Source organism: Sinocyclocheilus anshuiensis, unplaced genomic scaffold (assembly GCF_001515605.1).
Source record: "Sinocyclocheilus anshuiensis isolate Anshui unplaced genomic scaffold, SAMN03320099.WGS_v1.1 scaffold163, whole genome shotgun sequence".
NCBI classification, from domain to species: domain Eukaryota; kingdom Metazoa; phylum Chordata; class Actinopteri; order Cypriniformes; family Cyprinidae; genus Sinocyclocheilus; species Sinocyclocheilus anshuiensis.
In genome coordinates, this window is record NW_015548223.1 from 1108365 (window position 1) to 1132884 (window position 24520).

At 34.1% G+C, this 24520-nt stretch overlaps 2 protein-coding genes across 2 annotated transcripts in view; both read right to left on the bottom strand.

Annotated features, from left to right (window-relative positions):
- Positions 1-3083: 3083 nt before the first annotated feature.
- Positions 3084-3533, bottom strand: LOC107654301 (cystatin-B-like). Its single transcript, XM_016441325.1, has 2 exons — positions 3405-3533; positions 3084-3297 (listed from the first exon to the last, which is right to left on the bottom strand). The coding sequence occupies exons 1-2, from the start codon at positions 3525-3527 to the stop codon at positions 3169-3171; spliced, it is 252 nt and encodes an 83-aa protein (XP_016296811.1). The 5' UTR covers positions 3528-3533; the 3' UTR covers positions 3084-3168.
- Positions 3534-7431: 3898 nt separating this feature from the next.
- LOC107654291 (ras-specific guanine nucleotide-releasing factor RalGPS1-like) overlaps positions 7432-24520 on the bottom strand; it is a 127287-nt gene continuing 110198 nt past the window's right edge. Inside the window, exons 12-20 of the mRNA XM_016441316.1 lie at positions 18245-18371; positions 16451-16602; positions 15389-15437; positions 12815-12895; positions 10924-11029; positions 9169-9261; positions 8873-8978; positions 8673-8764; positions 7432-7683 (exon numbers count right to left, since the gene is read on the bottom strand). Of these exons, the coding sequence (XP_016296802.1) occupies positions 7654-7683; positions 8673-8764; positions 8873-8978; positions 9169-9261; positions 10924-11029; positions 12815-12895; positions 15389-15437; positions 16451-16602; positions 18245-18371 (836 nt within the window). The 3' untranslated portion in view covers positions 7432-7653. The remainder of the gene's footprint in view (positions 7684-8672; positions 8765-8872; positions 8979-9168; positions 9262-10923; positions 11030-12814; positions 12896-15388; positions 15438-16450; positions 16603-18244; positions 18372-24520) is intronic.

Consider the following 24520-nt stretch of genomic DNA (forward strand, 5'->3'; position numbering starts at 1 on the left):
ATGAACATTAAACGCTCCTCCATATGTGGACGTGGAGGAGCGCACGGGAAAAAAAGGGGCAAAACAAAAACTTACAAAAACCGGAAATCAAACACGGGGAAGGGATGCCGCTTACAGTTCGGGCCGCTGTTCTGTAACGTTGCACACACACGAGGGACGAGGAGACGCTGGAGAATATGTTGACAGGACTTTATTTGCATGAAGGGAGACGAACACAGGAAGACGTTCAACAGCGGACAGAGAACTAGGGACTGGGAACACGTTAAATACACACAGGAGGAGGGGATGACGAGACACACCTGGGATCAATGAACCATCAAGGGAAACACCTGGGACAAATGAACTAAACTAATCAGGACAGGAACAGGAAACTAACCAAATAAGGGCATGGGAAGGCACATGGGGAGCAGGACACACACAAAACATGGAACAGAGTCTGACAACATGCTTAAAAAAAACTCCAGCTGGTCCAAAATGCAGCAGCTAGAGTTGCTAAACATTGTATACATTTTAAAATCTTGCTGATTACTTTTAAAGCCCTGAATGGTTTAGCTCCTCAGTCCTTAAGTGAGCTCTTATCATACTGTAGTCCTTCACATCCGCTGCAATCTCAAAATTCTGGACAATTGAAAATACCTGCTCAAACTCTGAAACAGTCTTCCTAGTGTTGTTCGGGAGACGGACACGCTCTGTCAGTTTAAATCTTTAACCTGGCATACACATAACACTATCACATTTCTGTAATTCACATCCGTTCAAGGACTGTTATCATGCATTAATTAGGTCAACCGGAACCGGGAAGTCTCCATTGACATTACTGGACCGTTCAAAACTATACCATCAGACTGCAGGTATGCAGTCACGCTCGTGGATTACTTTAGCAAATGGCCTGAAGTTTTCGCGTCCAGAGTTGACACATCTATTGACCGAGAAGGAAATCCAAAAGAGTTGGTCTCAGACAATGGACCACAGTTTATCTCTGCTGAGTTTTCTGAGTTTCTGAGAAAGAGAGACATACATCATCTCAGATCTGCTGTTTATTATCCTTATATTATGCTTCAATTCAAGATGAACATTCCAAGACGTTCACTCGAACATTCTTGATGAACTATTGAAGTACTCCTCATAGCACCTCACCATCTGAGTTACTCCATGGCCAACGTATGAGAACCAAGTCACAAGACATGGACCTTCACGTAGAAGAGACTGACAGAAACATGATACGACACTGTGTGAAAAGCAAGATTTCAACCTTGTGATCTGGTTCGAGTTAAGAGACCTTGGATGGTAAAGAAGCTGAGACATTCTCTTTATTACATTGAGTTCATAATACTTGCATAATACTTGCTCATTCTTGACTTATGTTTATTTCTCTTTTGTTATACAAACAGCTGTATTCATTCTGAAAAGGGGAAGATGTTGTGTTCTCTTACTACAGCATTGCTATACTATTCATGTCCACTTGATGGTACGGTAGTTATACATGTTCAATTGATGTAAGAAGTGTGCATTGAAAAAGAACGAGTTGAGTAAAGTAGAAATGCTAATTTACAGCTTGTGTTCTGCCTCCTTATTATCTAATCCTCCTTCAACAAAACAATAATCTTGTTTCCTCATGGGGTTACTATATTTGTGGGGACATTTGGTCCCCTTAATGTAGGGAATACCAAGTACACACACACACACACACACACACTTAAATTAAGTATTCATTACTGGGACTCTCCATAGGCGTAATGGTTTTTCTACTGTATACACTGTATTTTCTGTCCCCTTATCTGGCTATAAATCTGGCTATATCAGGGAATTTAAAATATTTTAGGCCTGAAAATGAATAAAATCACAAGTCATTGTAATGACCATGTAGTCAATTATGTTTTGTTCTTAAATACTTAATTAGCCAGAAAAAACTTTATAAATATTGCTATTAAATCAATGATTATTTTTTAAATCCTCATCCAGTAATCACGTAAAACACATCATCAGTGTGTGTTTGTCTCTCAGAGCCCATCGTTATGCTGGAGGATACAATAAATGGATTGAGCTGGAACCTCAGTAAAGCAGAAAGAGTCATTTCACCAAACGAAGCTTATTTCCGCTCTGTGAAGGAACATGAAGACGATGACTGTAATGTATACAGCACTTGAAAGTTAAAATGACAACACAAACCAAAAATATATTATTTATAATAACTCAGATGTGTCTATATATTTGTTAGTAAAAAAATAATACTAATTTTACTACTACTACCACTACCACTACTACTAATAAATAATAATAATAATAATAAATATTGCATTGCAAATGTTTATGATGGTTTTGATGCCATTATATTATTTTAATATGATTTTTGTCAGCATGAACTCCATAGCAATGGACCCAGCTAAAAATGTAGTAAAATAACTAAAACTAAAATAAAGCTTAATAAAATCTATTTAAAAAAGAAAAATTAGAAAAACACACAACAAAATTGCCAACATTTTAAACTAAAATTAAAATACAAAAATACAACAGAAAATACAAAAATAAAAACTAATTTAAAATATAAAAAGTTTGAATTCATAATCAAGCACTGACCAAACTGAATGGAAGAACGGTATAATAACAGGGATTTCCTAAATGAAATAAATTCAAATTCACACTAGTTTTTTTTTTTTTTTTTGCAGCAAGAACTTAGATGCACTACATGAACAAATTTGGTTTCCATGTACCAATGAAAATTTACCAGCCTGTAATTTCAATAACTTGTAACATTATATGTAGGACATTTAGTGAGAACTATGCCACAAGATGGTGCTATATTAAAGGAGTTTTCATACTGGCTTCTCTATTGACAACACACCTCAGGTATTTTAATTTAAGAAAGCCAGAGCAGTGGTTTCACACTTTTTAAACACACACCACTTCTAAAGGCTTGGAAAACAGAAAATGGCAAGCTACAGCATAGGAATAAGGATACTTTGTTAAAGGACAGCTCTATATTTTTTATTTTTGGTCATTTTATATTTAAATATTCCTATTTTATTCTTTGCATTTTCAGTTTGACAGTGAAAAGATCAAACATTAAAGACGGCAATACCAAAGACAGTTATGCTTCAGGACTTTATTGAAAAATGTTTTTCATGCATGAGTCGCTCTGTGAGGACAGAATAATGTGTTCAGAAGTCTTCAGAAGGGTTCGATTTCATCCTCTCTTTTTTTAGGAAACTGGAAATCAAGCAGATTCACTTTTTCTCCATAGCAAGGGAGAATCTGAGAGACTTTCACATGAGCACAGTCATTCTCTCCAACATGCACCTGAGAGAAGAAGAGGAAGAGACCGTCACATTGTACACTGTTATATGGACAGTAGACACTGCAAGAAAAGTTGTTTAAACAAATGAATAAAGAAAACACCAATTCACCTTGGCTATGTACTGTATTTCAGTATCAGCCGCTCTGAAGGTGAGGGCGTTGTACACAGACTTCGGTCCAATCTTCTTCTCCAAATCTTTTGTCACCTGAATAAACAGATACACATTTTGCATTGATCTACATATTATATACAATATTGTTCAAAAGATGTATTTATTTATTTACTTATAAAAATCATTTTTTTTTTAAATCAAAAACTACTGAAAAAAAATTGGTTTCCACAAAAATATGAAGCAGCACAACTGATTTCAGCATTGCTAATAATCAGAAATGTTTCTTGAGCAGCAAATCAGCATATTAGAATGATTTCTGAAGATCATGTGACACTGAAGACTTGCCATCACAGGAAAAAAAATACATTTTATATATGTTTTATATTTTACTTTTAAAAAATATATTAAAATAGAAAATCTTTTAAGTCGAGTGATAAAGTTTACCCTCTTCAAATTAATGCTGTTGAACTGAATTTACGGAGCAAATTTGCTCAAATAACCATTAACAGCAATACAGCGGTTCAGCGCGTGAAAGCTGCACATGTTACTACGGTATAACAAACACTGCCTGTTTTCTTTGAGAATCATCATTGGCTGGTAGAAATACAAAATCAGGTTACATAACAGTTTCTACGTAAATATGAAGATAAGGTAAAGCTGTGGATTTTAGACACTGTCAGCAGGGCCGTTTTAACCATTGGGCTAGGCGGGGCTGAAGCCCCGGGGCCCGAGCAAGGAGGGGACCCGTGATTGGCTGTGGAGTAGATTGACTGGAGCGCCGATAGCCAAAGCCACCACACCCCCCATTTATTAGCGCTGTTATTTAGTTGAGCTTTCCCCTAAATTTCATGCATTACCGTTTGAGATTGAAACGTAAAGTCTGAATTTGGTTTACCAATCAAATGCATTTATTCTATATTTGACTTTTGAACGATATGCGCACGTATCTATCAGGTGATTGCTGCCCAGTATGTCTGCATTCACCTCTCTTCACTTTGTTCAGGAGTAATCTGGAAAAGGTCGCGCAAAGAACAACATTCAATAAGTAAAAATGTCAGCAATTCTAAAAGAGAGAGGGGCTCAAAAAACGAAAAACTTCAAATACAAACAACATAAAAAATATGACTTCTTAAATTCCCCAGCTATCAGGTTATTTTACTAAAGCCGATGATGGAGTGGAAGTTGCTGGAACAGCAAGTTGGCAGTAAAGCTCATTCTGATTCTGATTCTGATTCTATAAGTACAAACTAGGAGGAAATTATGCAATTTTAATTACTCATCATTTCGAGATTATTTCAAGACATTTTTAGGTATTGTTTTTAGCAGAGCACTAAACACCAATATATCCAGATCCTTCTTATTCTCAGCCTCCTAATCACAGATAACTTCCTAAATCAAATGAAATGTGAAAATGAAGAGTACACTAAGACAATCATGTGTTCACTGGCATTTAATGTTTGTACAGAATATTCTTTCAGCTGATAAACCGCAATGTACCACGATGGCAAACAAGAAATAATTTAGCAACATATTTACATGGCAACACAACAAGAGTTCATTCACAGTTCCAGCAGAAACAAACATAACATGCAGTGCAGCTGTACATGTGTGTTTCACTCTGACATCCTCAAGGGAAGGAAAAGGCTTTTCTCTTCAACAAAACCAGTGGCCTGTTTAAAGCTGAATTCATATACAGACAAGCAAAACTGATGCTAGATAAATAATACTCTCAACAAGAACTAGTAATCACTATCAAGAATCGATATTGTCATCCTCAGATGAGTGTTTTACAGAAACTGTAAAGGGATAGTTCATCCCAAAATGCTCATTTTATCATTATTCACTCGCCCTCATGTAGTTTCAAACATTTATTTTTATATTTACAACACAAAATAAGACATTTTTAATGATGTTTATGCAATTTTTCCATGTTACAGGTCATTGTGACCCACTATCAAACAAAAAAAAAACTGTGTAATATTTCAGGTAGAAGTATATGCAAAACTGTATTCTGAAGTCATATGATTTGCATGACATAAATGGACTTTTAAGTTTTTCAAATCAATTTTTGGGGGTTTCATTGTCGTTGTATGGAAAAAGTTGCATGAAGATATACTCAAATTTTTCCTTTTGTGTTCCACAGACAATAAATCATCAAACAGGTTCAAACGACATGAGAGGGAGTGAATAATGACAAATTTCATTCTGGAGTGAATGATTCCTCTAATTCTGCTTGGTGTCAGGTTTCTGAAGCTGATCTGAATGTGTGAGATGTTGAGTGTGGATTGTGTGTTCAGTATTACAGACTGACAGTCGTTTCTCCTTCAGTGACAGACGCACAGCAGCTCTATAAGAGTTCAACTTCATTCAAAGACAAACGTGCTTAAAACACACACACATTATACGCAAACTTCATTACAACCATCAGTCCTGCACAGAACGAAATATGAGAAATAAATGACAGAAAACTACAGTGCTGTTCTTTCACTCGATTTGAATGAGCATCTCAAAACAACTAAACGCTAAACCAGCATTGTTCACTGTGGTCAGACGTTTCACATTCACAGCTAAACTGATAAAAACAGACATCATATATATATATATATTTCAGTTTCACATGTCACTGCATATATTCAAGCATTCGGCAGCATTGATGCGTGCAACAACAGGATAAATCTCATAGAAATATATCCAGGTCACATTTCACACCAAAGATAAACAAAAAGGAATTATGTTTTGCATAAAGAAAATTGAACCCATTCTTATCTATTAAAAAAAAAAAAAACTTGTGACATTATTTTCAAGTACATTTTAAGCACAGTTTAATTGTATTAAAATATAAAAAGTGTATTAATAAAAAGCAAAAGGATCATGCAAAAATTAAAGGAAGTTCAATAAATATGACTATGAAATATAAATATTGAAAATTTAAATAATGTGATTTTGTTTGTATTACAGTAATGAGAATTTAAGGGTTAAATGTGCTTAATTGTCACGAAAATAATGTCAAAACACGGAAAATCTTAAAAACAGGCATAATTTTCTTTAAGCAAAATATTATTAAACTCATTTCGTTCTATTCATTTTGGGGTCAGATATGACCCGGACAAGTTTTTGACAGGTTTTGTGAGATTCGCCTGGTTAGTGAGCTTGAATGTTTAGGATTTCGGAGATATCAAAAAAGCCGTTCTTGTTTTTGTGAGATGGGCTGAATGGAAAATAAGCTCGTGTTTTAAAAATGGTATTGTCTCATTAATGTACAAGGAACCCTATCAAATGTGACAAACAAAAATCTTTTGCTTTTGTACAACATATTACAGCTGGTTTAAGTTGTGAGTTGTGAGCAAAACCTTCATTTGACAGGAAAGGCCTAATAATTTGTTAATACTTAAAGCCCAAAACAAGCTTTCACGAGTATAAAATGAGTAAAACAGAAAGTGGATTCAGAATCCCTGATGTCAGCAAGTCACACTCACAAACCTCCTTCAACCAGCATCATCACATCATAACATTAACCAGAAATAAAGATCACTGTGCTGAAAGCAGATATGATTAGTTTGTAACTAAACAGCTCTTAACCAGTGAGTATCATTAGCTGGGTTAGGTCTTCATCTTTTCCTGATCCAGCTGTGGTTTGTTTGTTACGACTCTTTGTAGGAGCAAATGTCTGTTAGTTTGTCTTTTTATTCTTATGCTACAGGCGGCATGATTTCTCTTTCACACTGAAACTCACTTATATCACCACAAAAATACCCATCTCGAGCTTCTGTTTAATTTAATTCCCATAATGTACTTCACTGAAGCCACACAAACACCTTGAGATCCAAAAGTCTCCATTGAGAAGACATGATGGAGCTGGAACAGACTGACCAGAACTTACCAGGTCAAGAAAATATGATCATATTACCCCAATTTTACAGTCTCTGCACTGGCTACCTATTAAGTTCCGTATCAGTTACAAAATATTATTACTTGCCTATAAGGCGCTATATAAATAAAGGTGACTTGACTTGACTTGACTAGTGTTCAAACCTCCACGTCCGGCTCTGTAACAGACATCCTGATGTTAGATGTGTCCGTGAGGCTCACGGAGGGCCAGTGGATCACAGCGAGTCCTTTGGCTCAGTGGACTCTTCAGTATTGAAGGGTTTTGGCTCTTTTTTCATCCTTTTGCTGAACCAAACACGTTCTTCTCGATCTCTGTAGGCCTTATAAATGTCTTCAGGCAAGAGTTACACAAGTCTGTTTACTCAAACGACATGAGATTCGCTGGTATCTACAAGAGCAGAAAGAGTGTTATGCATTTATAGTTTAGTTGTTCTCAGTAGCTGAACAATGTCACAACTTGCTGCATTACAACAGAACTCATTCAGAATTTTGAGTCATAAGTATTTTTCATACTATTAAATACATATCAGTTAATATAAATATATACACTAACATTCAAAAGTCTGGGTAAGATTTTTGTCTCTTCTGCTCACCAAGGCTGCATTTATTTGATCACAAATACAGTAAAAACAGCAATATTGTGAAATATTATTACAGTTTAAAATAACTAGTTCTAGGTGAATACATTGTAAAATGTAATTTATTTCTGTGATCGGCAGCTGAATTTTCAGCATCATTCCTCCAGTCTTCAGTGTCACATGATCTTCAGAAATCATTCTAATATGCTGATTTGCTGCTCAAGAAACATTTCTGATTATTATCAATGTTGAAAACAGTTGTGCTGCTTCATATTTTTGTGCAATCTTTGGTAAATAAAAAGTTAAAAAGAACAGCATTTATTTGAAATAGAAATCGTTTGTAACATTATTAATGTCTTTACTCTCACTTTTGATCATTTTAATGCATCCTCGCTGAATAAAAGCATTAATTTCTTTTTTAAAAAGCAAAACAAAACAAAACAAAAATCTTACTGACTCCAATATATATATATATATATATATACATAAATATAAAAAAACATATTTAAACATTACAATTAAAATATTAAAATATAATATTAAAACTAATATCTAAAAAAATTACCCCAAGTGTTCATAATGTGATACCGTTTTTGCATTGATTCCAGACTTACAGCTTTATTCATCTGTTATGAATACCAGTAATTTGATTTCTGAATCTCTTGAATTTGTGTCCATATCAATTTTATCTATCTATCTATCTATCTATCTATCTATCTATCTATCTATCTATCTATCTATCTATCTATCTATCACAAGCTAAATGCATGGAAATGAGTGAATCAGTGGTTGCTGATACCTGAGGTCTTCTTCTCCGACAGGCCTCCTCCAGGTGTTTGTGCCACATGATCGCAGTGAACCGATCGCTAGTCTGAAACTTGTAAACATTGCCTGAGAAACACAGAGATTCTGCTCTAGTTATGTGGATACAATCATTTCACAATGAATACATTTATCATATAAAAGCACTAAAGGAAACCCTGTGTGAATCATATTTACCTTTGTCAGGATGGTTGAGCTGAAAGATGTTGGGTTGAGCCGGATCATCCGGCAGCACCACCATCCAGCCCAGAACACACACTTTCTTACACGGCGAAGACTTGTACTGTTATACAGCGTAAGATTCCATAAAATGTTATTTTCATGTCAAATTATTCATTTTTCTTCTTAAAAGAATGAAATGTGTCTCCATTAATGTTGACATTTTTTATTTATTTAAAATTAATTTGAATAAAATGCTTTTTTTTTTTTTAATAAAAATACGGAATTACTGTGTGCTTCTTTGCATCACTCACATGTTTCCGTTCTGTGGCTCGCAGGGCTTTGGATCCGTAGAATATGAGAGTGGAACCAGAAAGTGTGAGCCAAAACCGCGTCCACGAGGCGAGCTGAAAACAAAACAAAACATGACATACAAGCCATGACGCAAACATGAACTAAACAACAGAGCTGGGCAACATTTGCTATGAACATATAAATATATGAGATATCTAGGGAAATTCCTGCAACTCAGATGAGAGAGCATGGTGCTAACTTCAAACTTCAATTCCCAGGGAATGCATGAACTGATCAAATTTACCTTTGGATAGAAGCATCTGCCAAATTCATAAATGTAAATGTAAATACATTTTTTTTTGTAGATATACTGTTTCTGAAAAGATAAATGAAGAAAGACTTTGAAATGATCTTTTTTGATGTTTTGTGTTTGTACGAGTTGGCCACTAGATGGAGTGCTTGAGTCAAATATTTGGTTCATTCAAAGCCACAGAGACACACCTGTTGGTCAGTGTGAAAGTTTTCTTTGTTCAGGATGCTTTTAATATCTCGTGAAGGCCCTGAAGGTGGCTGAAATGTCATGAAACTTTTACCAATTAAAGTTAAAGCTAAAAATTGGCCTCTGTTGCATACTTTTTTTTTTCTTTTTTGAAAAGTACATAATCAACAAAACATCTCAAAATTAATCTGTTATTATCCGTTACATCCCAAACAGCAAAACAAAAAAAAAAGTATATTTCAAAATATACAAAAAAGGCCAAATATATTTGCTAAAATATTTCAAAATGTATTTATATACATATATTTTCTACCAATATATTTTTGTATTAATATTTTTGAAAATATATTCAAAATATAATCTATCTATCTATCTATCCATCCATCCATCCATCCATCCATCCATCCATCCATCCATCCATCCATCCATCCATCCATCCATCCATCCATCCATCCATCCATCCATCCATCCATCCATCCATCCATCCATCCATCCATCCATCCATCCCTTTTTAAAAATATATACTTTAAGTATATATTTTAAAGGCATTTAGTGATAACTTTGCCCTTCATTTATTTCAAACCATGAACATACATTAAAATGTCACGTTTGAAGAAAGCATTTTATGCTGTCTATAATGCATACACATTTGAATAATAATCAACAAAGGGACATACTTTACAATGTTAAAAATAAAATAAAAATAAATATTCTTATGAATACTTATAAATATATATATATATATATATATATATATATATATATATATATACACTGTATATATTTTTCAAAAACATATTTCATACATACAACATATATTGAGCATATATTTAAAATATTTTTTGGCCCCATATAAATATGTAATCTTCACGCTGACATCTTTGGCCATAAGGTGGGGGGAGGCGAATGTACAGCGCTCTCTCCCACCTTCAATACCACGACTGAGGTGAGACCCTTGAGCAAGGCACCGAACCCCCAACTGCTCCCCGGGTGCCACAGCATAAATGGCTGCCCACTGCTCCGGGTGTGTGTTCACGGTGTGTGTGTGTTCACTGCTGTGTGTGTGCACTTTGGATGGGATAAATGCAGAGCACTTGGCCACGTCACGTCACTTTCACGTCACTTTCACTTTCATAAGTACAGTTTCTGGAGCTGTAAATGTCATGTATGCACCAATTCAAAGCAAATGCATATATTTATATACTGAATATTCACAACTGCTGAAAAATATTTAAACATAGCTTTTTAAACTCATTTTTGTTCCCTTCCTGTTCACCTTAGGTTTCCTGCCCTCCTTCAGCAGGGTTTTCCTCTTCAGCGGCCCCTGCATTGTGACTCCACTCGCCTCTCCATGAGCCAGACTGGGCTCTGCTACTGACGGACTGCACAGAGGGAATCACATTAGCCCAACACCTTCTCAAAAACAACAACAACCAGCCCGCGTGTGTGTGTGTGTGTGTGTGTGGACTGTTGCTTCTCTAAGCATGTAATGAGGCCTCAGAGAGCAGATGTTCCAGCTCACATCTGCTGTGAGGATGTGATGGAGCTGCTGGAGAGCTCAGGCTGAGGTGAAGAGTTTGAGAGAGTAAAGAGAGCGCTGATGCAGGACAGAAAGGTTCCCCTTCACCCGGCAAACACCCCACTCACAAGATATCGGCTCTGTTTACAAACCTAGTGAGCTGCCTATGTAGGATGCATTTTCATACGCACACTCTCAATGTAAACCGTATAATAATGCAGCCTTTAAAATACTCTATTCGTGCCAAATTCCTCAAGTGTTTTACTCCATATTAGACTTTAAAATGTTTAAAAGACCATTTAATATCTGACGTTCCAGTGAAGACCTGCACTATCTATCAAATACATTGTTTTTATACATTATGAATGGCTAGAAATCAATCATTTTGTATTATACCATCATTATATAATCACTGTTGCACTCTATTGAGCCGAGTCTCCTCACATACATCACACTTGCATTGCTTTCTAGAATCTTCATTTAACTAAACCACAATCAAAGGCACTTAAACTTCGTGTTGCTTTGAAAAAAGTCTGATAAAGCGGGGTTTTCAATCTTCCAGATGCCACAGACCCCCAAATATGTTTTAAAAGGCAGCTTTAAATTTTTATGTATAAAGAACATATTTATAAAGTGTTAAAAATTATTATTATAAATATGTGTAAAATGTTATTTGGAAAAAAATGTGTTTCTATTACATTATATATTTTTTTTCCTACACACTATAGTCCTGTACTGTTCAGATGTATTTAAATCAATTTCTAAATTTTTATTTTTATTTCAAATCTCTCTTAATATTTTTAAATCGGTTTTAAAATCAGATTTTAATTATATTACATTATATTCTGTTTTTCCTACTCACTTTAGTACTGTACTGTTTAGATGTATTTAAATCAATTTTTTTTTAAATCTAATTCACTAATTCATTAATTTATTTAATCTATTTTTATATGATTTATTTATTTGAACCTAATTGTTATTATTTATTTTAATCTTATTCATTTGTTTATGTTAATCAATTTTTTTTATTTTCACCTAATTGTTATTGTTTAATGTATTTTTATTATTATTTTTTTTAAATAGTTGGTTTATTTATTTTTAATCAAAATGTTTTCTTTATTTTAATCTTTTTATCATTTGTTTACTTTAACCTAATTGTTATTGTTATTATTTATTTTAAACAGTTTCTTTATTTAATGTTATTTATTTATTATTTATTAATTTTCACTTTTTTATGCCGTTTTTCTCTAAACTTTTCTACAGACCCTCAGTTTGAAAACCCCTGTGCTAAATGACTGAAGCTCTATTTGAATGCTGTCCATGTACAGTGTCACACTAGTTAGGATGCTGCATCAGAAGGAAGCCGTCTAGGTAGACAGGACAGGACAGTGGGCCGCAAGTTAGCTGTTTAGGTTTCGGAACAGAGCTTTTCTCTTCTATAAATACAGTCATTCTGTACTATAAACATGATGACAATCTGATGTCTGGATAAAGAGAGAACAGATGACAGACATGACAGTCTTCAGACTAAACCAGAAAAGAGAGGGAAACTGGAATGTTAAAGAGGAGACGCTGCATGCCAAGACAGGTGAACCCGAGTCCCAGAGGAATGGAGGAGGTGACCTTTGACCCAGGTAAGGGTTTGTACCTGTGGGCATGGCTGCGGCCTCTGGGGGATGCGCGGAGAGGAACCCTCCAGTTAGGGCCCAGAGTGGCGTACATGCGGCCCCTGTTTGCACATTCGCTAAAATGAGTTTGATTGATACGGATACTACACTCAAACTAATATTTAGGCCTAAATTTGTGTATTGAAATGCATATCAAATTTTCATCCATTTGATTTCACAGTTTTAACAAACTAATAAACTTAATGCGATGCATGTTTGTCAGTCATACATGACTTAAACAGGTAAGAAACAGGTCAAATTTCTGCACTCACAAAAATAAATAAATAAATACATAAATCATGGCTTAGTTTATTACAAACTTTATGCATCTGTTTGATCAAATTTAAATGATCTAATTTCAAAATGCATTTATTCAAATTGCTTATAATCAGCATAAATCGATGGAAGCTTATTTCTATAATAAAAAAGGGTAACCGACTTTTTTCATCTTTTATTCTTCCTGTTCTGATATATAAACTCAGAATTGCATTTTAAATTCAGAATTCTGATTTACATCCAAATTTACATCTCGCAATTCTTACTTTTTTCTCTGAATTCTGAGTTAACATTTTTTTTGTCTCATGGAATAAAAATTAAATTTATAAAATATAAAATAAAATTATTAAAAAAATGTAGATTAAAAATAAATAAACCAACAATTTGTTTGAAAAAATAAATAATAAAAATACATTAAACAATAACAATTAGGTGAAAATAAAAAAATTGATTAACATAAAGAAATGAATAAGATTAAAATAAATAATAACAATTAGGTTCAAATAAATAAATCATATAAAAATAGATGAAATAAATTAATGAATTAGTGAATTAGATTAAAAATTAAAAAATTAAAAAAATTGATTTAAATACATCTAAACAGTACAGTACTAAAGTGAGTAGGAAAAACAGAATATAATGTAATATAATTAAAAACCGATTAAAAAAATATTAAGAGAGATTTAAAAAAATAAATAAATAAAAATAAATAATGGAATAAAAAAATTAAAACGTAATTGTGACTTTTTGTCTCGAGTTTATATCTTGCAAATCTGACCTTTATTCCTCAGACTTGTGAGAGAAAAAAGTCAGAATTGTGAGATAAAACGTCATAATTACCTTATTTATTTATTTAGATCCCGTTTCCATATAAATCAGTTTATTGTGTTCGCAGTTAAAAAGTATGAACATGGTTAAAATATGGCTAGCTGTGGAACAAGCAAATGAAAATGGAAACAATTTGGATTTATTGATGATAAATAAATAAACCTGGTTATTGTACATTTAAAACACATTCAGTTTACAGAAATCTAACCTGTTTAATTTATGTATAGTTGACAAATATGCATCACATTCAGTTTATTCGTTTATTGATGGACATTTCAAATGCAATACATAAATCTTACATTTAGGCCTAAATATTGTTTGAGCATATACACTGACTGATTTAAAGAAAACTGAATGAAATTACTGAATCTCTGCAAATGTTAAAGGGATAGCTCACATAACAATGAAAACTTACTTTCTCTTTTACATGCAATTCAAACATACAGTACAGTGATGACTTTCAACTTTCAAAAAAGCACAATTTCACAGCTCATATGATTTGTGCACAATATCCCAAGACTTCTGAACTCATATGTTCCAACACAAAGGACTTGTGCAAACTGAAGACTAGTGCAAAAGTTGTTTGCATCACTGTTATGGTGCTTGAAAGCTCTTGGTCACGGTCTGCTTTTACTGCATGGAAAAGAGCAGCGTGAACATCTGCTAACCGTTTCCTTTTGTGTCTCATAGAAGAAAGAAAGTCATAACATGAGTGTGAATAAATTCGTTTTCAGGTGAACTATGCCTTTAAATTGCTCTGAGATCAATTTTTGTTGCAGTTGTTTTGCTATTTGTATGGATATAAATGCGTTCTCCTGTGGAATGGACATATAAAGATGTTAAACATTTATAAACATCTATAACTGGAAACAACAGGCTAAATGAACAACAAAAACAATAAACAATTAGTACTGTTGAGCTATGAAAAATGAATAAAAGTCTTAACTTGTTACATGGCAGTTCATCTTATGAAGATCATACAGTAACACTTTACAATACGCTTCATTTGTAAACATTACATCAGTTAACATGAATGAATGAACAATGAAAATGCTTCTAAAGCATTTATCTCAGTCTTAATCTTAGTCAATGTCAACATTTAGTGATACATTATTAAAGATCAAAAGTTGTATCTATTAGTATCATTTTTAGCTAACATGAACTAACAATGAACAGCTGTATATTTATGAACAAATATTAATAAGTACTGTAACAAATGTATTGCTCATTGATGTTAGTTTATGTAATGTTAACTAACGAGACCTTATTGTGAAATGTTACTGGTCAGATTCTTTTATTAGTAATCTCAGACTGCCAGGCCAGGAAAACCTTTTCTTTTCTCATAATGGTTGAGTTTTCCTCTAGAATGACCGGAGTAAGTCATACTAAAGCTGCAATGTGAGCAGGTGATGTTTAGACACAAACACATGAAAAAACAGACAGAGTCTCACCTCTCGAGCCCTGGAGAGAGATCATCACAGAACGAACTCTGACTGCTGCCTGATGAAACACAAACCAAACAAACCTCACAACTGTTTCCAGTAGAGTACACAATGAGGTACAAAAGCAGTACAGTACGACCTTAAAGACATTACTGGGGCTGCAAAATGGTTACATTTAAAACACTGAAGAAATACATTTTTATTAAAATGTTATTTTAATAATTTCATTAGAAATTGATAACACAAAATAATTTCGACTTGTCTCTCATTTTCTTGTAATAAGTAAGTAATGCACTTACTATGGAAGTACATTGGGTCAGGCATTAAAAAACACTGAAAGCCACAAGACTATATTGCATGAGTTTGCATGGGATCTGTGTGGTACAAACACTGATTTTCTCTGTGCTAAGTTATATTTAGTCTTTCAACTCTGTTGCCATGGCGACATAATGGCGGTTCTGTTCCTTTTGCACAAGACATGCAATGATACCAGAAATCTAATATCTATTATAAAACATATCTGCTTGATTGCATATAGTGTAGCAAAATATAATTGTCCAGCTCTAATCTGCTAAATGCAACTCTACGGCATGAAGATATTAAGATATGATATTGTAAACTTGAACTTATTTTTTTATTTTTTTTTTATTTAGTCATTTAGCAGACGCTTTTATCCAAAGCGACTTACAAATGAGGACAATAAAAGCAGTCAAAAATTAATTATTAATATTTAATAATTTAAATATTTTAAGTAAAAGAAAAAAAAAACTTCATGATTTTCTGTAAACGTGCTTTGAAACAATGTGTGTGAAAAGAACCATACAAATAAATTTGACTTGACTAATTCATGTAAGTGCTTTAACAATAATATAAAAGCTTCACATTTATGCTTTTAAATCCTTTAGAATGCTGGGTCCGTTTACTTCCAAGTGCATTACTCTAACCACTTTTTTTAAGTATTTTTGAGGGCTGATTCAAAATGATTTTCAGCAGTAATCAATATCATGCCACAAAGATGCATTAAATAGGATGTGCAGGGCTTTGGTAAAATGCCACAGCTTGTGCTGATACCTCTCGAAATGCCGTTGGACACGGATGAGCAGTGTGGGTTGTTCCGAGCTGGACTCTGGGACTCTAGGAAGCTGTCGTCCAGCAGGTGACGTGGTTTCTCTATGGGGAACGTCACACTTTTACTCTCCACCACACCGAAATGCCACATCATACTGCGAGAGAGTCAGAAAACCATCACGAGGCATGAGATTGTGCAACACCGTAAGTTTCCAGGGAGAAGTAAGTTTGCCAAACTAAATGCAAAAGTCCTGCATATATGTGACCTTGGAGCACAAAGCCAGTCTTAAGTCGCTGGAGTAAATTTGTAGCAATAGCCAAAAATACATTGTATGGGTCAAAATTATAGATTTTTCTTTTATGCCAAAAATCATTAGGATATTAAGTAAAGATCATGTTCCATGAAGATATTTAGTACATTTCATACTGTAAATATATAAAAACGTAATTTTTGATTAGTAATATGCATTGCTAAGGATTTCATTTGGACAACTTAAAAGGCGATTTTCTCAATATTTAGATTATTTTGCACCCTCATTTTTCAAATAGTTGTATCTCGAACAAATATTGTCCTATCCTAACAAACCATACATCAATGGAAAGCTTATTTATTCAGCTTTCAGCTGACTTTTAAAATCTCAATTTCGAAAAATTGACCCTTATGACTGGTTTTGTGGTCCAGTTGTCACATTTGATATTTTGTATACAGTTACACTAACGTTCAAGTTTGGGGTTGGTAAGATTTCTTAATGTTTTTGAAAGAAGTCCCTTCTGCTCACCAAGGCTGCATCTGTTTGACTAAAAATGCAGTAAGACAGTAATTTTGTCAAATATTATTACAATTTAAAATAACTGGTTTCTATGTGAATATATTGTAAAATGTAATATATTTCTGTTATGCAAAGCTGAATTTTCTGCATCATTGCTCCAGTCTTCAGTGTCACATGATCTTCAGAAATCATTCTAAAATGCTGATTTGCTGCTCAAGAAACATTTCTGATTTTTATCAATGTTGAAAACAGTTGTGCTACTTCATGTTTTTGTGGAAACTGAGATACATTTTTTTCTGGATTCTTCTAAACCTAAAAAAAAGAAAAAGAAGACTAAAACCTAAAAACCAAAAAATTATTAAAATAAATTAATAAATGTTAAGTGGAATTAAATAAAATATAAAAAAGGAAACTTTTTTGTTACTTTCAACTAGTTGCCAAGGTTAACTTGATTTACTAAAATAAATACTAAAACTAATTAAAACTGGGGAAAAACATCTATAGAGGTTTATATAGAGGTCTACAGAGGTTAAAATTAAAATGGAAAATATAAAAATAAAAACTAATCCAATATATTAATAAAAACTATTATAGTATCTCAATGACACAAAAGTAGCATTGGTAACAGTCCCACCTTAAAAAAATAAAAATAAAAATCTGGGTTTTATAGAATAATTCATGCAAGTGAAATAATAAAAAGCTTCAAACTTATGCTTTAAATCCTCCAGAAAGCTGGGCCTCTGTACTTCCAAATGCATGACTTTAAATACATTATATTTATTTATTTTGAAACTGAGGGATGATTCAATATAATTTGATGTATATAAAGTTTAAAAAACAGCATTTATTTGAAATAGAAATCTTGTGTAACATTATAAATGTCTTTACTGTCACTTTTGATTAATTTAATGCATCCTTGCTGAATAAAAGTATTAATTTCTTTCAAAAAAATCATACTGACCCCAAACTTTTGATCAAAATACAGTATGTAAGTGTGTGTGTATATGTAAAAAGAGACAAAACAGACGCGTTTCCGAGGCTGTGGCTCTTCCTGTGGCGTGAGGGCGGCGGGGTGGGAATATGAACCCCCACGGTGGCATCAGGGCAAGTGGGCCGTCGATTATACCTGACCGATAAAGACAACTCAGACGGACCTGGACGAAAGGGACAAAGAGAGAAAAGCAGAATGAGTTTTGCTCTGAACATGCCTCATTGTATCTCAGCCACTCAGCGTCACACTCAATGAAACATAATGAAAGAAAACACGTGGAGACTCTGTCAGCGGAGCCTCTGCTTTAGCAATCACAGCCGCAACACAAATGTTAACATTCTCTGGTCCTCTTGAGGGAGACAGATTCACCGCTGCGATGATTATTCAGTCCTGAGAGAGGAAAACACAGAGGATCCCCAGAGTAACGGCATCCACATGTTCCTGTTCGTGAGTCAGTGATGGAGCTTCACGGCGGCTTTCTTTTCATCACATGCTTTCTGAGGCCTCGCTCGCGGGATTTTCTTCTATTGCACAAAGTAACTCCGTAACTTTAGAGCCTTTAGTGAACAAGTATTTTAGTATTGTTTATATACCATTGTAGTATTTATTAATATTTTGAATTAACCTTCATTTTTATATTTGTTAGTTTGCATTTTAGACTAGGTTTTAGCCATTTTATGTTTTTTTTTATATTTCTATTTGGTTTAAATTTAGATGGCACCAGTGTTATTTTAGTATTATTTATATACTATTATAGTATTTATTAAATTTTGTCATAACATGTTATGTGCTTTTGTTATTTTGTATTAGTTTTTGTTACATTAATATTTATATTTGGCTTTCATTTATTATTTATTTTATTCTGTTTTACATTTACATGCGGCCAGTGTTATTTTCATTTTATTTATATATTATAGTATTTATTAACATTTTAAATTAGCTTTTATTTTTTTACATTTTTATTTTAATTATTTTAAGTTTTAGTAATTTTATGTGCTTTTCTCATTTTAATTAAAACATTTTTTTAAATATATATTTCTATGTAGCTTTCATTTAGTTTTATTCCCGTTTTGCATTTAGATGGCACCAGTGTTGTTTTAGTATTATTTATATACTATTATAGTATTTATTCATATTTTGAATTAGTTTTTTTTTTGTATATTATCCGTTTTCATTTTAATATCAATTTAAGCTTTAGTAATTTTAATGCATTTTTGTCATTTTTATTCTTTTCAAATTGTATTTTTTTCTATTTGGTGTTAATTTATTTTTATTTCAGCTTTGTTTTAGCAATTTTAGTACTTCAACTTAAACTTATGTTAGTTAGCTGTTGAGGCAACATTTCTAATTTTCATTTACATTTCTTTTGGAAAACTGTTTGGAAACCATCATTAGCAAAGATGAAGGAAGTTTTCTCTTTCAGTTGCTCAAAATTAGCAGTATTATACTTTGACATGTTACTAATGGTGCAGATGCAGTTCAGCTTATTTACATGTGCATTTATGCATTTAGCAGACGATTTTTTATCCAAAATAGAGCATATCTGTTATTTGTGTTAAAGGGAAAAGTCTGAACAGTTTACATGTTCGCATGGGTAACTTAAGCGATAGTTCATCTAAAAATGAAAATTCTGCCATGATTTCTCACCCTCGTATTGTTCCAAACAATGACTTTCTGCCAAAATATCTTTTGTGTTTGACACAGAAAGTAAGTCATAATTTGGAGGCACATTTGTGTGAGTTCGTGTTGGGTGAACTATCTCATCACATGAACCCATCACAACAGGTGATCAGAGAGTCTCAGACTCAAGAGTCCTCCACAGTGGACAAAAACACCTTCAGGCATCATGGGAAAGTGGAAACAATGTAGGACAGCATGCTTACACACCAGAAGACACATTTAATGGAGCGACTGGAGCCTTAAACACTTATCAGTCTCTTCCAGTCTGGCTCTGACGACTGCTTTACACCTTGTTAAAGGTTCTTGTTAAAAGCTTCATTAATGAAATGAATGCCACATTCGGAGTGTGATATTCCATCTGACATTGAAAGCTGCATGATGCGGTGAGATCTGATATGAAGCAGATGTTCATGGAATTAGAACACGGATTTTTAAAGTAGTATCAGCAATTAAATGTAAAATGAAACTTGTGGTATGGAGCTACTTTTGTGTCTTTTTAGGCAATCAAACATACTTTGAATTGAATTATATAGTAATTAAAAAAAGACTGCAAATAAAAAGTCTTCTTAAGACTGTTTCTAATTGCAATAATACAATAATTGATAAAATAACTGATCTCAATTTTTTTTTATTAATAGTTTTGCTCTCACACACAATATGTTTGATTGCAGAAAAAAGTAGTGCTTGACTAATGATGATGCTGATATCTTATATTTTACATAGTATTTACTAAAATATTTGAAAATAAACTATTTCAAAATGTATCGATTTGAAAAAAACGATAAAAAGTATCTGTAAAATAAATGACAGATTTATGCTTGATTCAGCAACTTCTTGATTTGCTGGACTCTCAGCACTTCAAAATAAAAGTCCCCCGCATGACACTTATTGGACTCAAACTTAAAAAAAAGAAAAGAAAAAGAAAAAAACTAATTTTGGCTTATATGTCAGCTTTGGCAATGTATCTGTCATAAAGCAAGGCCAGACACAACGGGTAAGTGAAAGACAGGATGGTTTATTGGTACAGGATGTGGAGGAGTGGAATGGGTTAGGTTAAGGCAGGTGAGTGTCAACAGAGTGACTGATTCCAGGGTTCTTATCTGAGTTCTGAGGGTGAGTGTCTGATGCCGGTTTCGTGGGAGATCGTGGAACAGCTTCCAAGGAGTCGTTGGAGGATCGCGGGAGAACCAGAAGGTAAGTCTTTCTAGGAGAATATCGTATAGAGAGTCCAGGGCAGTCCATAGGAGTGAACGGTAGACCGGACAGCGAGTGACTGTGATGTGTGTGTATTTGTAGTGTGCTTGATTGGTGACAGCAGGTGCGGGTGATCAGAACTCAGGTGACTGTGATCGGGTGATTATCCGGGCTGGTGACTGCAGTGACTGTGATGAATCCCTGACAGTATCAGTCGACCACTAAACCTAACTCCATAATTCTTTACAGTAGAAAATGTGCTCCAGACATTGAACTGTGGCGCTTTTTGGGACACCCAGGATCGAATCCGACCTGTGTTATGTCCTGATTTCATCTATAATTCATAATTTCCTGCTTTGAAATAAAATGTGGCAAAAGACTATGATTGTTAAGCTTCAGAGGGAAAGCTGGCAGCACTCGGGGAAACTACAGAGCGGCTGCATCACTTCCAGTGCTCAAAATTGCAATCAGATGACTGGCTCAAACTGTGTTTGCACAGATATTATGCAGGTTCTACTGGAAAGACATACATTTTCATACATTATGGCCCTTTATTAATCACCTAATTATTAATTACCTAATATTTAGAGCACAGCTGACACTGGAGGCAATTGTAGGTCAATCATTTGACCTCTCAGCCTGATAGGACATTCTGTCTCGTTTTGTACTCGGCTGCTCCAAAAGCGTTTACCATGCTTTAAAGTCAACATTAAAGTACTCAAGTTACTCCAGTGTTTAGTACTTAAACATTTAAGAAGCTGTTAGGAGAAGAAGGTTTTCTAAATGTGTTTGTCTGGTGTCTTCTGTACCTGCTGACTCCAAATCTCTCTTTTCTTCCTCTATTAAAAGTGAATTAGATGTCAGACACATGCTTTGAGTTTAGCAGTACATGTTAGCAATCAATCTGGCCCTGTCTGTACGTGCTGATTCATACGTTTAGCCACATATTTTCCTGTGTGGGGGTCAAACTGTACGGTATGAAAACATAACTCGTGTTTCTTTTGTTTTTACTACTAAATGAGAGATTTGGGTGACGTTAGAGCCTCTTCTGCTCACCAAGGCTGCATTTATTTGATCAAAAATACAGTAAAATCAGCAATATTGTGAAATATTATTTCCATTCAAAAGAACTGATTTATATTGTAATATATTTCGAAATGTAATTTATTCCTGTGATCAAAGCTGAATTTCCAGCATCATTACGCCAGTCTTCAGTGTCACATGATCAGAAACCATTCTAATATGCTGATCTGCTGCTCAAGGATTCTTTGATGAACAGAAAGTTCAAAAGAATAGCTTTTATTTGAAATAGAAGTCTTTACTGTCACTTTTAATCAATTTAATGCGTCCTTGCTGAATAAAACTCACCCCAGACTTTTGAATAGTAGTGTATGCACAAAACTAAATGATGACAGGGAAACACAATGTGCAGAGCTAAGAATAGCATCCAAAGCAGCGGACGTGAGCGTGAGACGTCTCTGTCACGGGTCTGATTGTGATTAAGACCTGCTGTTACCAACATGAATGTAACTGGCTGCTTCCAGCTAATAATACTTTCACAGTGATGTATTTGAGAAATATTGTGCATGTGTGTCTGACTGTGACACAGAGCAACAGGTATGTTCACGCACAGCCTGGACTTTCCCATCTAAACACATTTACGGCTTCTTTCTTTTCAGTATCTGTCTATCGGTCCATCCATCCATCCATCCATCATTCTATTCATCGTTCTATCATCCATCTATCCATCCATCCATTCTTCTATTGTTCTAACCATCTATATTTCTATCATCCATCCATCATTCTATTGTTCTGTTCAACTATCGTTCTATCATCCATCCATCCTTCTACTGTTCTTTCCATCTATCATCCATCAATCCATTCATCCATCATTCTATTGTTCTGTTCAGCTATCGTTCTATCATCCATCCATCCTTCTACTGTTCTTTCCATCTATCATCCATCAATCCATTCATCCATCATTCTATTGTTCTGTTCAGCTATCGTTCTATCATCCATCCATCCTTCTACTGTTCTTTCCATCTATCATTCTATCATCCATCAATCCATTCATCCTTCTATTGTTCTATCATCCATCCATATATCCATCCATCCTTCTACTGTTCTGTCAATCTATCATTCTATCATCCATCAATCCATTCATCCTTCTATTGTTCTATCATCCATCCATATATCCATCCATCCTTCTACTGTTCTGTCAATCTATCATTCTATCATCCATCAATCCATTCATCCGTCATTCTATTGCTCTGTTCAGCTATCGTTCTATCATCCATCCATCCTTCTACTGTTCTTTCCATCTATCATTCTATCATCCATCAATCCATTCATCCTTCTATTGTTCTATCAATCTGTTGTTCTATCATCCATCCATATATCCATCCATCGTTCTATTGTTCTGTCCATCTATCATTCTATCATCCATCAATCCATTCATCCTTCTATTGTTCTATCAATCTGTTGTTCTATCATCCATCCATATATCCATCCATCGTTCTATTGTTCTGTCCATCTATCATTCTATCATCCATCAATCCATTCATCCATCCATTCATTCTTCTATTGTTCTATTAATCTACCATTCTATCATCCATCCATCCTTCTAATGATCTATCTATCATCCATCCATCCATCCATCCATCATTCTTCTATTCATCTATTGTTCTATCCATTTACCATTCTACCATCCATCCATCGGTTTATCCATCCATCCATCCTTCTTTTGGTTTATCCATCCATCCTTTTATTGGTTTATCCATCCATCCATCCATCGTTCTATCCATCTATCATTCTATCATCCATCCATTCTTCTTTTGTTCTATCCAACTATTGTTCTTTCATCCACCCATCCATCCAGCGTTTTATTGTTTTATCTAATGAAAATGTACAATTCAGTAGTGTTTAAAAAGCATCCTATGAATACGCAGCATGAGCAGAGCTGGAATTTAGACAACTTGGAAATTTGTTTTGATCGGTTGAACGTGTTTTGGTCACTACATCATACTTCAGTTTGTGTTATTTCATACTTTTGATGACTTTACTATGATTCTTGAATGTGAAAAATAGTCATAATAAAGATAGAGTAGGTGTGTCTGAACGGCTGTTCCATGTTTTGCTCTGTTTTCTGGCCTGAGTTTCGTGGCAAGATCTCATTTCCTCAGCTGGACGTCTTCACAAATACATCTACCGGGTTATGTAACAGCCAGTCACCCTGAGACTGTAGGAAAGACCTCGTCCGCACAGTCCTCGCTGTGATGTAACCACGTGGCCACAGGTATCTCATTCAATAAATGAAAATTATGACCGCTGTGTTATATTACACTCGGTCAGATCATCTGGTGCTGATATTTAGATGGGCATGATGCTTCATAGGGAAAAAATTTTGATGTTTTTATTTAATAATCAAAAACTTTCTGA

Bases quoted from the DNA above. Each gene is read 5' to 3' on its own strand.
- LOC107654301 (XM_016441325.1), bottom strand. From the start codon at position 3,527: ATGCAAAATGTGTATCTGTTTATTCAGGTGACAAAAGATTTGGAGAAG. The intron at 3,298-3,404 runs GTGAATTGGTGT...TTCTTCTCTCAG, and splicing joins AAATACAGTACATAGCCAAG to GTGCATGTTGGAGAGAATGA.